Here is a 13,738-nt window from a genome sequence, read left to right as displayed (position 1 = left end):
CTCCTGTCTACCAAAAACATGCAACACCCATCCCTTCCTTTCTTTGAACTTCAACCTGATAACGTAAGTATATGTATATATATACAGTACTGTGCAAAAGTCTTAGGCACGTCAGTATTTTCACCCCCCAAAAAGGGTTTGAAGCCAGTTTTTTATATCTTTTGCTGTAGTGTGTCAGTAGGAAATATTTTTAAACATTCATTTTGTCATTAATTTTAATAATCCAGTGATTTGTGTATGCACAAGGAGTCTGACAACAGCCGGTGCTCCACATGGAGATCTGATCTCACCATCATCGAATGTGTCTGTGATTATATGAAGAAACAGATGATACTGAGAACTGTGGCCATGTCTCCAAGACACTTGAAGAAATCAACCTGTAACACTACAGTACTGTGAGAAGTTTTAGGCAAAAATGCTGAAAAATGAGGATGTTTTCAGAAATACTGTCATAAATAGTTTTTATATATTAATTAACTTCTATTAACCAAATCAAATCAATATTTGGTGTGATCACCCTTTGCATTTAAAACAGCTTTTGTCCAGGTACACTTGCGCATCGTTTTTTAGGTAGCTTTGCAAGAAGCTTTCTTGAAGTGTCTCGGAGACACGGCCACAGTTCTTCTGGATTTAGTGTGTCTCAGTTTCATCTGTTTCTTCATGTAATCAGAAAATTTACAGTGCATAGATACTGGACAGGCAATTTATTTTACTATGATGAGATATTGGTCCTGGAGGAAAAGAAAAACACAACATGAGAAAGAAAAGGCATCAAGGATGAGTGAAAAAAGTGAGAAAACAGTCCTCATACTCTTTTGAAGGTTCAGTCCACTGCTGCAGTAACTCCCTCTACCCACCTTTTGACACAGACCATCTGAGAATTGAACTGACGGCGGCCTCCAATGCCTCCAATGAAATGACCCATGTAGGGGAGGTCTCTTACTTTCTCACCCTCTTTCTCTCGTGTATTTTTCGTCCTTACATTCTCTCTCCCCTTCAATAACTCTATCTCCCTCAATAACTTGTTCTTAAAAAGTTGTGTTTTATTGCTGAAGTTAATTTCCTCCTTCTCTCCCTGTAGCCCCAGTAATGTCAAAATTGTGTGTGTGTGTGTGTGGCATGGGTCCCGCCACGAGCAGTGTAATCATTAGTACTGGGTGGAGGTTAACCATTAACAATGCACCAGATCTCCACCACAACTTATCTTCTCATAACACTTGTGACTCAGCCAGGAGAACAGCTGCTCATTTGTGGAACACGAAAGATGACTTTTTAAAAGAATAACCTGGTCACTCTTTTTAATAAAATTACATTTAATGAAGCCAAAATGACAAAAAAGCATCATAAAAATACATAAAATATTATATATTATACTCTTTTGGATCAGTGTTTTGTGAGGAGCAATTTAAGTTGTTATTCACTGAAAATTATGACATTCCTCGTTCTCTTTTGCACATTCATAAGAGTTCTAGAGAGAAACAGCAATGTCCGGTTCTAGAATGAAATATTCTAGCGGATGTTTTGCTTAAAAAAAACAGTGGTTGATTCATTTACAAACAGGACTGATTCAGTTCTCAACCCTCAAACACAATAATACAGTAAAAACCATCCACAGAAAGGGATGATTTTAAGCATTTAAAGGGATAAAATTTGATGTTTATCTGCTTACCCCCAGGGCATTCAAGATGTAGGTGACTTTGTTTCTTCAGTAGAACACAAATGATTTGACATTCTAAACGTTGCCGTCTGTCAGCTGTATAATGGGTGTCAATGGGAAGGAGTCAAAAAAACATGCACAGACAAATCTAACGAATCTAACAAATGAAACCCTGCAGCTCGTGACGACACATTGATGTCCTAAGATACGAAATGATTGGTTTGTGCTAGAAACCGAACAGTATTTATATAATTTTTTTACCTCTAAAACAATACCCAGTTGGACAGTTGGACATAGTGGTGTTTTAGAGGTAAAAAATTATATAAATACTGTTCGGTTTCTAGCACAAACCAATCGTTTCGTGTCTTAGGACATCGATGTGTCGTCACGAGCCGCAGAGTTTCATTTGGATTTGTCTGTGCATGTTTTTTTGACTTTTATAGATGGAATTCTCATTGACACCCATACAGCTGACAGACGGCAACGGTTGGAGTTAAAAATCATCATTTCTGTTCTACTGAAGAAACAAAGTCACCACGCCCTGGGGGTAAGCAGATAAACATCAAATTTTCATTTTTGGGTGAACTATCCCTTTAAATGGATAGTTCACCCAAAACTGAGCATTTTGTAATCCTTTACTCACACTACCATTCCAAAACCATAAGACTTTCGTTCAACTTAGGAACACAAATAAACATTTATATAGCCTAAATCGAGGGAAATCGAGGGTAATGCGAATGACGACAATGACACGGTCTGTTACACTGGTTTGAATAGCTGATTTCTCTGGATTTAAACATTGTTGGAAACATTTGGGATAATGTAAGTACACAAGTCAACAAAATATATAACATTGTTCTAGTGGTTTTTGGATATTTTAATCCAAAACTCTTAAATATTGTGCCTTTAAATAGATGTGCAAATATGATGAGAATTTTTTTTTTAAATTAATTTTTGTTCTGAAGATGAATGAAAGTTTTATGAGGTTGGAATGACATGGCAGTGAGTGATGGAATTTTAATCATCCTTCGTTTAGTATGTGACAAAAGAAACAGAAAAAAGAGAAAAGCTTAGACTGACAGGAAATGGCTAATATGTCCACTCACATCTTTATATTTTACATTGCATGATCATATCACTAGCATCATGGCTCCGAATACCATGATGTTACCTTTATAAAGGTCTAAAAAACCATGGTACTTATTATGCCTTAGATGATCCCACAGATAAGCTAGCTTGTATTCTTGTCACAGATTCTGCTATGGAGTGCTCCTTTTGCCTTTTTCATTTGGAGCAAACAAATTGAAGTGGCCCCTTAAGGAGGAAGCTATTCAGCTCTGCAATGTGCTTGAGAGGTTTGTCTAATCACAGAATTGAGATGGCCCTGCCATGGCCATATTTTACTTGTGTCCAGACTGAGTCATCGTCCAGTGTCAGAGCCCAGATTAAAAGCAGACTTGAAGAGAGGAGGTGTTGAGTGCTCAGCATATCTAGCGTATACTGGCAGTGAAATGCACCCTGTAGCCATAAAGTGCTCTTCCTACTTCAGTTGACCGTGGTATTGCAGACACTAATATAAGCGAGCATTCAAACATGCATACAAAACACTCACCCACGGATTCTCACTCTCTCTGATACATATACAGACAGACAACCTCACATTCACACTTCCAAAAACATGGGCATGCTGTAAATGTGATTTTTATATTTTTATATCTACTGAGAAGCTATTTGGTGAGGTGCATCTTTGACATTTATTCTGTATTGTGAGTTTCAGCAGATCTTTTATGCAGTCGGCATGAAACAGAAGCTATGATTGTCTTTTCTTGAACAAGAAAAAATGTAGGGAGTGACTTGATCTTGTCCATTTGGGAATTGCTTGGATCGTTGTGGTTTGCTATTGCTATTGCTGTGATGTCATGTGAGTGACAGGTTGTCCCGCCCTCATTCCAGCAAACACATCATCTGATAAGAGATGAGGGCTGCATCTGAAAACTGAAAAATACTGCCTTTGGAGGAAGCATTCCAAGGAAGGCATCAAGGCAAGTCCGAATCCAGTGTTAGCTTCACTTCCTGTCTCCTGAGTCCTAAGATATAGCCTGACGTGGTCATACTCAATTCTAGTCAGAATATGAGTCTGATACTGCTCCATTGGGCTTTGATTATTGGGGGCGTATTTCAACCGATCCAGGAAAGACCTCAATTGGATAGACCTACAACCAATCAGAGCTACAGAGTAAGTGACGTATGTTGAGCGACGCATAGTTGTCAACAGAACTCTTCTTAGCGACCATCGGGGCCAGCTGATAAATCAAACTTTTGCCGAATCCCGTAGGAAGGACGGCAAAGACATCTTTCCCATCGACAAATGCCTTGATCGCGGTCCTCTGTTCCTCTTTTAAAATTAATGCGCTGTCGATATCTTCTATAACGGACGCGATGGCGGAATCTACACATCTCAGTTCTTCAACAGCCATCATTGTTGTAAACTAATTGACCTTTTGCAAAGACTCGTCCCCCTTAGTTACTGTTGCTTTGTCCGACAAGCTGTGGCGCTGTCACGCCACACAGAGTGGAAAATACGTCGCGGAGCAAAGAAGAAACTGACAACACATCGACAGACGAGACAGAGCAGGTTACTTATGATATTAAACAAAGTCCCAGCTTTCAAACTGTGTAGTTATTAAAAAATTCAAACAATAAAAACCGTTTTGTGGCTCTTTAATGTGTTGTGACCATGATCGTGACAGATTGCTGTAGCGCCTCAGCTCAAGAGGCTCGTGAACCGATCATCTCTTCCTACTAGTCCATTTATAGCATCAAATAAACATGAGAATGAATGTTGTTTCAAACGCGGAAAGACGTCAATATGCACAATTTTTCAAGTTTAACTCCACCGATGTTAATCTTCGAACTCCTGACTGCTTTGTTGGACAAAATGGCGGATGCGGGGTTCTGATTGGTTAGATCGCTTGTCAATCAAACTCCCCAAGCGCTCTTTGATGACGTGGGTGGTTACGTAACCGCAGATAGCCTGTCCATCATCGATTAAAGCCTGCCCTGGCAATTTGATTGGCTCGACCTTCTGGGAGCCGAGCATAATTACTCCACAATAGATCGAGTCCAGACCGAACTTCCCGTCCAAAAAATGTTGTGGGCGGGGTTCGGGCTGGCACCCAGGCTACCTAAGAAACCTTCATCTGATCAATTTTTGAAGGCAGCATAGATGTATCCTTAACTGCCTTTGATATCCCACAATCCTGTGCTTTCCATTTTTTGACAGTTGAGCTAAAACATAAAGATGACATCTGAAAGTTGCGGTTGGTGGTCAGTTTGTGTGTAAATGTACGTTTTTGACCATTGTTTTACACTTTTGATGTCATTTCTAGGGAGAAATTACTACTGTAGTAATTAAATACTTGCTTACTTATCACCAAATCTTGCACTATTTTGCTGTAGATCATTAAACTGTTATGCTGCCTCAGAAGTCTGTCCGAAATCAGTTTTGTGAGGTGCCTTCGTGCGCAAACGCTGCCTGCAAAGTCATTGGGCAGCGAGGCAACAAGTCAGCTGTCTAAGTTTTCGGATGCAGTTGAGATTTCACTGCAAGAGGGAGGGGAAGTTATTTTGAATTAACATTGCAAGGGCACATGAATAAAAAAAAAAAAATGATGATGATGACATTCAAGGATAAATAATTTATTATAAATACTGCAATGTTCCATAAAAAATAAGAAATGTCAATTTGGATTTCATGGTTACTTTAATCTTTAAATGTCAGAATATTTGCTCCCGCTGTTCCTTAGACTGTCTCTTGGCTGAATTAGAGGAAAATGTGTGTAAACACACTCAGACCCCCCTACATTTTACACACGAGCTGGCACTCAGTCAAATACACACAAACATGCACACCCTCATTAGAGTGGTTGTTGGCTGTGGGTCTAAAGGAAAGAGAGTGAGAGTGAGCATATAAGCAATCTATATCAGTACTGTTAATAAAATAGGTCACATAAATACCCCACACCAAAACACAGCTATCCTTATCAGCCATTAAAGCCGACATCTTTACACAGTTCACGGCTGTGTACACACTCTTGAGAAACTTATGGCCCTATCTATTATTTATTTCAAGGTCCGGTAAAGCTACAGGATATCATATCTGCCCAAACATATGTCAGACTCACATTTTACAGCATACTTTTCCATGTATAGTGTTAACAGTCTCAGCCTCAGATGGCACGGACAGCCCAGAGGCTGTTTATTCAGTCATGGCTGCAAAATACTCACAATGAGAAACTATGATCACATTTTATGCTGCCTTTTTGCAGTGTTCATTTAAATAATTTTTTCCTCCATGAATATGTATTAATTTAGTATAGTATTTCATATAAACCCACCCATAAATGGCATTTAAAAGCAAACCAATTAATGATTAGTTGCTTTGTACAGCATCTCAATCTGATTGTCTTGACAAAAGAAGGAACTTTGAAGAATGTTTCAACAATGTATCAATAATGAATGCTAAAAAACAAACAGTGAACCCCACTGACTTTTAGTATATGGACTAAAAAACACTAAGAAATTATATATACAGCTTTTGAACGACATGAGTGTGGATAAATTATGATAAAACTATCACTTTTAGGTGAACTATCCTTTTAACACAGTATAATAGCTGTTACTATCTAAGTATCTAAGTAATCTAAAAACAACAATAATATACATTTCAGAGTGATAGAGATCATTTAAAAAACATACTGTGAGAGCCAAAATGGAGGCTATACCTGCACTTGTGCAAATAATGCTAATAAAATGCAACAGTAACAACAGATATAATCTAAGCCAAGACAAACATTTTTCTCCAACAGAAACAGCAGCCTCCTGCAAAGATAAATGATGCAGACCACACACATTCCCTTGTAAAAACATAAGTTCAGTAAACACAAACTGTAAACTGTTGCAGCAGCTCTGAAACTTTACAATACTGTGTACAGTATATGAAAATGCTGCTTGTCTGAAAAGATGTGTTCATGCTAGAATTTTTGTTCTTATCTTGCCAATTTGTATTATCATTTTACTTAGAGAATAACCAAATTTTTCAGGCAGCTGTTTTCAAAATACAGAGTAAAAATAGAGGCGCATGTTACTTGTTGCAGTTCAGCTATGACTAGGTCCTGTGCATTTTCTACAAGACAAACAATTTAATTCACATAATTTAACATCATGGCATGATGTAACCAAATTAAGTAGTGTATAGACCCCTTAAAAGTTTGTAAACATTGCAACGTTTCCTGGTGGGCGGGGCTTAGCTGGAGGCAAAAACAGGCGCTGGACTCAATGTTGACAAGCGTAAGCTAGCATGTTATAGGAGGGATTTATTAAACATAGATGCAGAAGAAGGTTCAGAACTGTCCGAATATGTACAGTCACTGACTCTGCAGGACCGTGACAGCTATTTTTGTAAATTAACTTAAGTTTAGGATATTTCCTAGACAACATATGAATGACTTTTGGGTGGTTTGGGGAATTTTGTCAAGGCTTATTGTCTAATGTAACCTAACGCTGGGCTAACTATGATTATGGCTAGCAATGTGGATTATTTTAAGAGACCATTCAAAGGATGGCACACATATCTATCGCTGTATGTTTGCTTAACATTTAAGCTAGCTAGTGCGCTGAAAGTTGGCGACTTTTCACCTATAAAACAGAAACTTGCTGATTTGTACAAGATAAAACCAACACACCATTACATATGCATCGATTATTTTACCTGATATGAAGTGTGCACTGCAAACACGAGTATTATTTATGATCGTCTCCGTCCAGTCTGTACGCCGTATTGCATTCAACCACAATTATCTTTTTGATTTCTGTGAAGGAATGTCTGCCGGGATCTGATAAAACTTCATTTTTGAACCAAAAGTCCTGTTCCTTCTATTCTGGCAGCCAAAAACACAACAACATGACATTTTGAAAGTCAAAACCTCAAAACCTCTAACGCGCCCGCTATTAGTTCTTATTTATGTTTTGCCTCCAGCTAGAGCGGTGACGTGACAGTGACGTATGCAATTAAGGGGTCTATATAGTAAGTATATATATCATCTGTTTTATTATAAGACTGATTTATAAGATAATACTAGCTAGCTAATGAACTGTTAGTGAGCAATGGCACTTATTAGCATGCTAGCAGCAAAGCCATACTATGACTTTTCAGGCCCAGTGCATTTTCTGTGCTGATTTTGAATCTACGGAATTCAGAATTATATAAAAGATATTAAAATGTGTTGAATGGACCTGAGAGTAGTACACTTTAACAGTGGCTGAAAACATAATCAAATTAGCCATAAAAAAAAAAAAAAAAAAAAAAAAATGGATAGCAAGGGGTGGGGGATTTACAGGTCCAGCTCCAGTTCTGAGATGCAAGATGTACTGTAAGATTGAGGGAGGGCCGGGCAGTGGGTGGGGTGCCAACCACATGATTATTTTAGCTAACAATTTCCACTTAGTCTACATTTATGTGGAAATTGTTATCTACCACATACAGTGGAAAGTGGTAGTCATCAATCATATACACACGATCAACACCCATTCTGCTCAGCGATAGTGAATAGATTAATGTTTGGTTGTTTCATACTTAAAATTCAGATAAATCAAGTAATCAACTTCAAGTGACTCAACTCTCTGTAGAAAGTGAAAAACATGTTAACTACAGTGACAACACACTGAGCCGTGAATGCCCTCCGCTGGCTTTAACCACGATCCTGTATCAAATTCTGCTCTCTCCTTAAGGCTTCACTGCACACTGGCATCTGTGTCATGCGGCTCTCTCAAGGCATGAGAGGAACTGATGTTAATTCTCACACAATGTGAAGTGAGCTATGTGAGCATCGTTGTAGATTAGATTACAAACTATATGGTATTATTCATCATCTGCTGTAAACCTCAAAACCCCCCTTGGCTGGAGTGAGGGTGACCAAACTGTTCAACAGATCAAATGCTCCCACATCAAAAATGGCATCAAATGTGTTCCTATTTACTGAGACTGTAAATTTGGCATCTTGCTAGATTAGAGGCTAGTAAAATGAACTTTTGTACAAAAACCAAGGTTCAAGGAAAGTTCAAAAACCCCCAAAAAGTTATGTTAATTTTATTCCATGTTTCTGTTTCTGTTTTAAGGAATACTGCAGTATTTATTATAAATAATTTATCCATGCACATCATTTTTTTTTTTTTTTTATTTATTTGTCCTCATCATTTTTTATCAAAATAACTTCCCCTCCCTCTTGGAAAAATCCATTTTATTCTCAAATCACTTGTTTTCCGGCATGTGGGCATGACAAGCTGTCACTCACATGAAATTACAGTGATAGCAAACCACAACAATCCAACGATCCAATTAAATCCCCAATACAAAATCAAGTCCCGCCCTTAATTATTTTCTTGTCCGAGAATCCGTTTCACTCAGATATACATAACAATGTATGTAAGAAAAAAAAAAACTATTGTAACTTCTGTTTCATGCCAACTTTAAAAAGGGCTATTGAAATTATTACTAATATAAAGGAGACAACTTTCCCAAAGATTCCAAGATGAAACATGAAAGTATAGGCAAAATGCTTGCAAACTTTGACAGTGATGAAGTCTTGAGACTGTGAAATCTCAAGACCCTCAAGGAAAGGGAGGAAAGAAAGGAACTCTGGCGTGTGACTAACACAGACTTGCACAAAAGAGAAAAAAGGCAGAGAGATATGAACCGGAATAACTATGAATGAACACAGAGCGAGAGAGCTATTGAGAGAGGAGAGAGACAGACATTGCTTCTGGTGAAAGAGATTTAGATGGAGAGAGAAAGTCAGCTAAAAGATGTGCAGTTCTAAGGTAACATCTTAAATAAAGAGGGGAGCAAGCGGCAATGTGAAACGTATGCTTGTGGGAATGGCTGGAGCTGAGGGAGGAGTGGAGAGCTGAACGTACGATAAAGTGAGGTTTGAACGGGTTTCCTGGGGAAGAGTGCAGTGTGAGAAAGACTGATAAGAACCTCAGGCTGTTTGTGTTCAAACTGCCATGTCTGGACCAGACCAGAATACAGACAAATGGGAAAGTCTGAGAATGAGAGAGAGAGAGACCACAACAATAAAACTGTGTGGCCCTGTCAAGAGTATCTCGCATAGATTTGGTCATAAGTAATTGGAATGGAAAAGAAGCTGGCAGTTACACAGAAATGTGGGATGGTTCAAATTCACACAGTCATGAAAAATATATTTATTTAATCACTCTGCATGATACTACAGTGAAGGCAAAATAAGTAACACAATTCAGTTGCAATGAATTATACAAACACACTTGACAAAATATTTAGTTAAGAAAATTATATGCTGTTAAAAACTATACTAATAAAATAGATAATTATATGATACACATTGCAAAAACAATTATATAAAAGTTATAATATTATATAATAGAAAATTATTATAGTATTGTTCATATTGACAAGACAAAAAATTGACAAGAATTAAAAAAAATCTTATTTAATTTCTTTATTCAATATAGAAATTATGTATAATTATGTTATTCATATCAATAGATTACAGCAGCTATTTGCAATAAGGGCAAATAGCGATAGATGCTATTTACACTAAGTGAAAATAGCAGTATATATTCTGTTTATTTAAGTGACAATAGCAGCATTTTCTTAGTGATTGTTATGGTTATGTTATGTTTGGTGTTAGTTTCATTCCTGTGTGTTTCCAGTTATGTTTAGTCTTAATTGCATTCTAGTTAGTCTCCTTGGTTACTGATTACGTTCAGGTGTCGGTCATTATGTTCCCTGTGTATTTATACTCCCTGTATCTTTCAGTTGATTGTCGGTTCTTGTCTATGTATGGTGTGTTTGTTGCTACCCGTTTGCTGTGCTATGTTAATAAACCCTTGTATTGGAATAATCTTCTTCGTCTGCTTTCCTGCAACACACATGTAACAGAAGAACTGACCAAACAGAATGAATTATGAGGACAACACTTTACAGAACGGCCGGTCTCTGGAGGAATATGTGGAGGGGTATTTGCAGCTCTATCACGAGGCGTGCTGGGATGAGTCGTTGAAACAGCTTTTCTGGAGCGGGATGGATGATATTCTGGCCCAGATGCTGCTGTTGAACAAGGATCACCTTCCTTTCATCGAGTTCGTCGACTATGCTTTGTGGGTTTGTGGTTCCTCTCTCACCACTATCTTCGACTCCCCAGGACAGTCAACACCTCCAGCAGTCATCTCTCTGCCTGCTCCAGAGAAAACACTTCATCCCAGCCCGGAGTGTCTGGGTATGACAGAGAGACCTCCCGCAGCGATTCCAGTGATGACGCCCATGCCTGCCACGGAGTTTGAACCCGAGCCAGCGCCCGCCATGGACCACGAGCTTGAGCCCTCTCCATGCCCGGAGTTAATGCCAGCCACAGAGTCCATTCCGGAGCCAGAGCAGGTCACCACACCCGTCCCAAGGCTGGGAACATTCATCGAGGAGTCAGTTCCAGTGAAGCAGTTCTCAGATGAGCCAGGTGAGGAGGGCTGGCTCATAAATTTCTCCACAAAGCTCTTTCCTCTGCACTCTAAAACACTCTCTATATTGGATGAAGCGATCCCACCCAATTTTCTGCCCACCCCATTGTCTCCATCTCCGTTGACTCCAACATATTCTCTGGATTTCTCTGCCCCACTGGTGTCTCCTAGCTCTTCGACTCCGCCCTTGCCGCTGATCCCAACCAGCTCGTCGGCTTCTTCTCAGGCTCTTTCTACACCAGCGTGGCTCTGGGATGCTGATCACCTGGCCACACCTCAGGCCTCCGGGCCCAGTTCTCCACCTCAACCTGTCAGCCCTGCGGATCAGTCTTGGCTTTCCGCTCCCTCAGCTCCGCCGTTGTCTGCCATCACTAAGGCTCCACTGGGCTCTCGTTCCTCCAGTGTCACCTTGGTCTCTCGTCACCCTGGTTTTGCTGCGGACATCCGGACCTCCGGCTGCGCCTCGATCCTCCTCCCCTCCAGCTTCACCGGGATCCTCCTTCCCTTCGGTTCCACCGAGGTCCTCGCTCCCTCCGGTGTCGCCCCGTTCAGTCAGACCACCGCCTCCACCTCGGTCTCTCAAGCCGACGACGTCACCTCGGTCCTCCAGGCCTGCAGTGTCTTCCTGTGCGGTCGTCCTTGCGGCTTCATCTGGGTCTCCACATCATTCCGCTCCACTGCCGTCAGTCACTGCCCAGGCTCTGCCCAGGAGTGTGTTTAGGACTCCACCTTGGCTCCTCCCTCCGTCAGTTCCGCCTCAGTGTTCCTCTCTGCCATATCCTCCAGTCTCCTACCCATTTTCAGCCTCTCCTCGCCCACCTCCAAAACCCCCTCCCTCCACTGCTGGACTTTTCCTTTCGGCGTGAGGGGGGAGTACTGTTATGGTTATGTTATGTTTGGTGTTAGTTTCATTCCTGTGTGTTTCCAGTTATGTTTAGTCTTAATTGCATTCTAGTTAGTCTCCTTGGTTACTGATTACGTTCAGGTGTCTGTCATTATGTTCCCTGTGTATTTATACTCCCTGTATCTTTCAGTTGATTGTCGGTTCTCGTCTACGTATGGTGTGTTTGTTGCTACCCATTTGCTGTGCTATGTTAATAAACCCTCGTATTGGAATAATCTTCTTCTTCGTCTGCTTTCCTGCAACACACATGTAACAGTGATATGCTAGATTCTTTTTACACCGTGTAAAAGTTTGTTCTTTGCAATAAGAGTAAATAGTAATTAAATGCTATCTATACTTTATAATGGCAGATACTATTTTCACTTCAGTATTTTTTTTACATTAACAGGATGCAATAATATCAGAGTGTAAATGATTATATTTTCCATTTCATATACATCCATTTCATTTTTATTGAAAATTCGAGCTTGATCGTGTTGAAAGCCAGGTCTTTGAGTCTTACTCACCACAACTGCACCACTGAAGACATTGAATTCTGTGCGTCTTTTTTAAAACTTGAGTGGCCCGACCAGACATTGGTGGGTGGCGCTAGTGTAAATTGCATTTGCCAACAAGGGACACTATTTGAACTTAGTGTAAATAGACACTCCGTTACCAAAAAAATTACATACTGTTAAAATATTATTATAAATAAATGTTTTAATAATTTTAAAATGAGTTTTAAAAGCAAAACAGATTGGTCAGCCAAACAAAGCCACCACCAAATTCATGCCATTAGATGGATCAATGTTACTGTTTTGGGCTGGTCGGGATGCTGAAAAGAGCAATGTTTTGACTGTGCCACAGACTTTACTTTTCAGGGAAATCAATCTCATTAAATTTGCATGATCCTTGAACCTCATACTAAAATTTCCATACTTAAAGTAAAATTGGCTGGAAACTAGAATCCAGTCTGGGGCCACTATGGGCACATTAAGACATGGATATTGATTTTCTCCCAAAAAGTGAGAGAGATGAACATCTCTAACATTCCCCACCCACCCACATTTATAATGGAGGTGATGCCATTCTGCAGCATATAATTTCCCCATTAGTCTACAAGCAACTAAACCACAGTGAGAATACAGTAAGAATACACTGAAGGGTGAACGAAAATGAACTGTGCCCTCTGACAGCATTGCTTATTTACATGTACTGTCTGGCTTGTTATCGCTCCATATTCACTACAAATCAAGTAACAGCAAAAATGACTGATAAAAAATACACTGTATACAATTTGCATGGCAGGTTTCTTTAACTTTCAGGCTGAATCTGAGTGCTTTCTATATCTTAAAGCAATAGTTCACCCAAAAATGAAAATTTTGTCATCACTTACTTACCCTCAAGTTGTTCCAAACCTGTATGAGTTTCTTTCTTCTGTTAAAGGGATAGTTCACCCAAAAATGAAAATTTGATGTTTATCTGCTTACCCCCAGCGCATCCAAGATATAGGTGACTTTGTTTCTTCAATAGAACACAAATGATGAGTTTTAACTCCAACCGCTGCCATCTGTCAGTCAAATAATGGGAGTGAATGGAAACTTGGATTAATAAGAGTCGAAAAACCTTGCATAGACAAATCCAAA

The 13,738-nt window shown here is 39.5% G+C and overlaps 1 protein-coding gene across 7 annotated transcripts in view; it reads right to left on the bottom strand.

Moving 5' to 3' along the window:
- The window catches only part of kank4 (KN motif and ankyrin repeat domains 4), a 56,344-nt gene that overhangs the window by 22,237 nt on the left and 20,369 nt on the right, over positions 1–13,738 (bottom strand). For 4 of the 7 annotated variants that reach the window (XR_010893478.1, XM_067374381.1, XM_067374388.1 and 1 more), the window contains exon 2: positions 13,583–13,662. The exons of 2 other annotated variants lie outside the window; for them this stretch is intronic. Coding sequence is in view for 4 of the 5 variants with exons in the window: in XM_067374381.1 (XP_067230482.1) it covers positions 13,583–13,662 (80 nt within the window). In the remaining variant the exon portion in view is untranslated. Of the gene's footprint in view, positions 1–857; positions 1,081–13,582; positions 13,663–13,738 lie in introns of those variants that run through there. One more of the 7 variants, XM_067374382.1, reaches the window with a different exon arrangement.

Source organism: Chanodichthys erythropterus, chromosome 21 (genome assembly GCF_024489055.1).
Source record: "Chanodichthys erythropterus isolate Z2021 chromosome 21, ASM2448905v1, whole genome shotgun sequence".
In the NCBI taxonomy this organism is placed as follows: Eukaryota; Metazoa; Chordata; class Actinopteri; order Cypriniformes; family Xenocyprididae; genus Chanodichthys; species Chanodichthys erythropterus.
The sequence above is the reverse complement of the archived record's forward strand: the minus strand, read 5'-3'. Positions and strand labels throughout refer to the sequence as shown.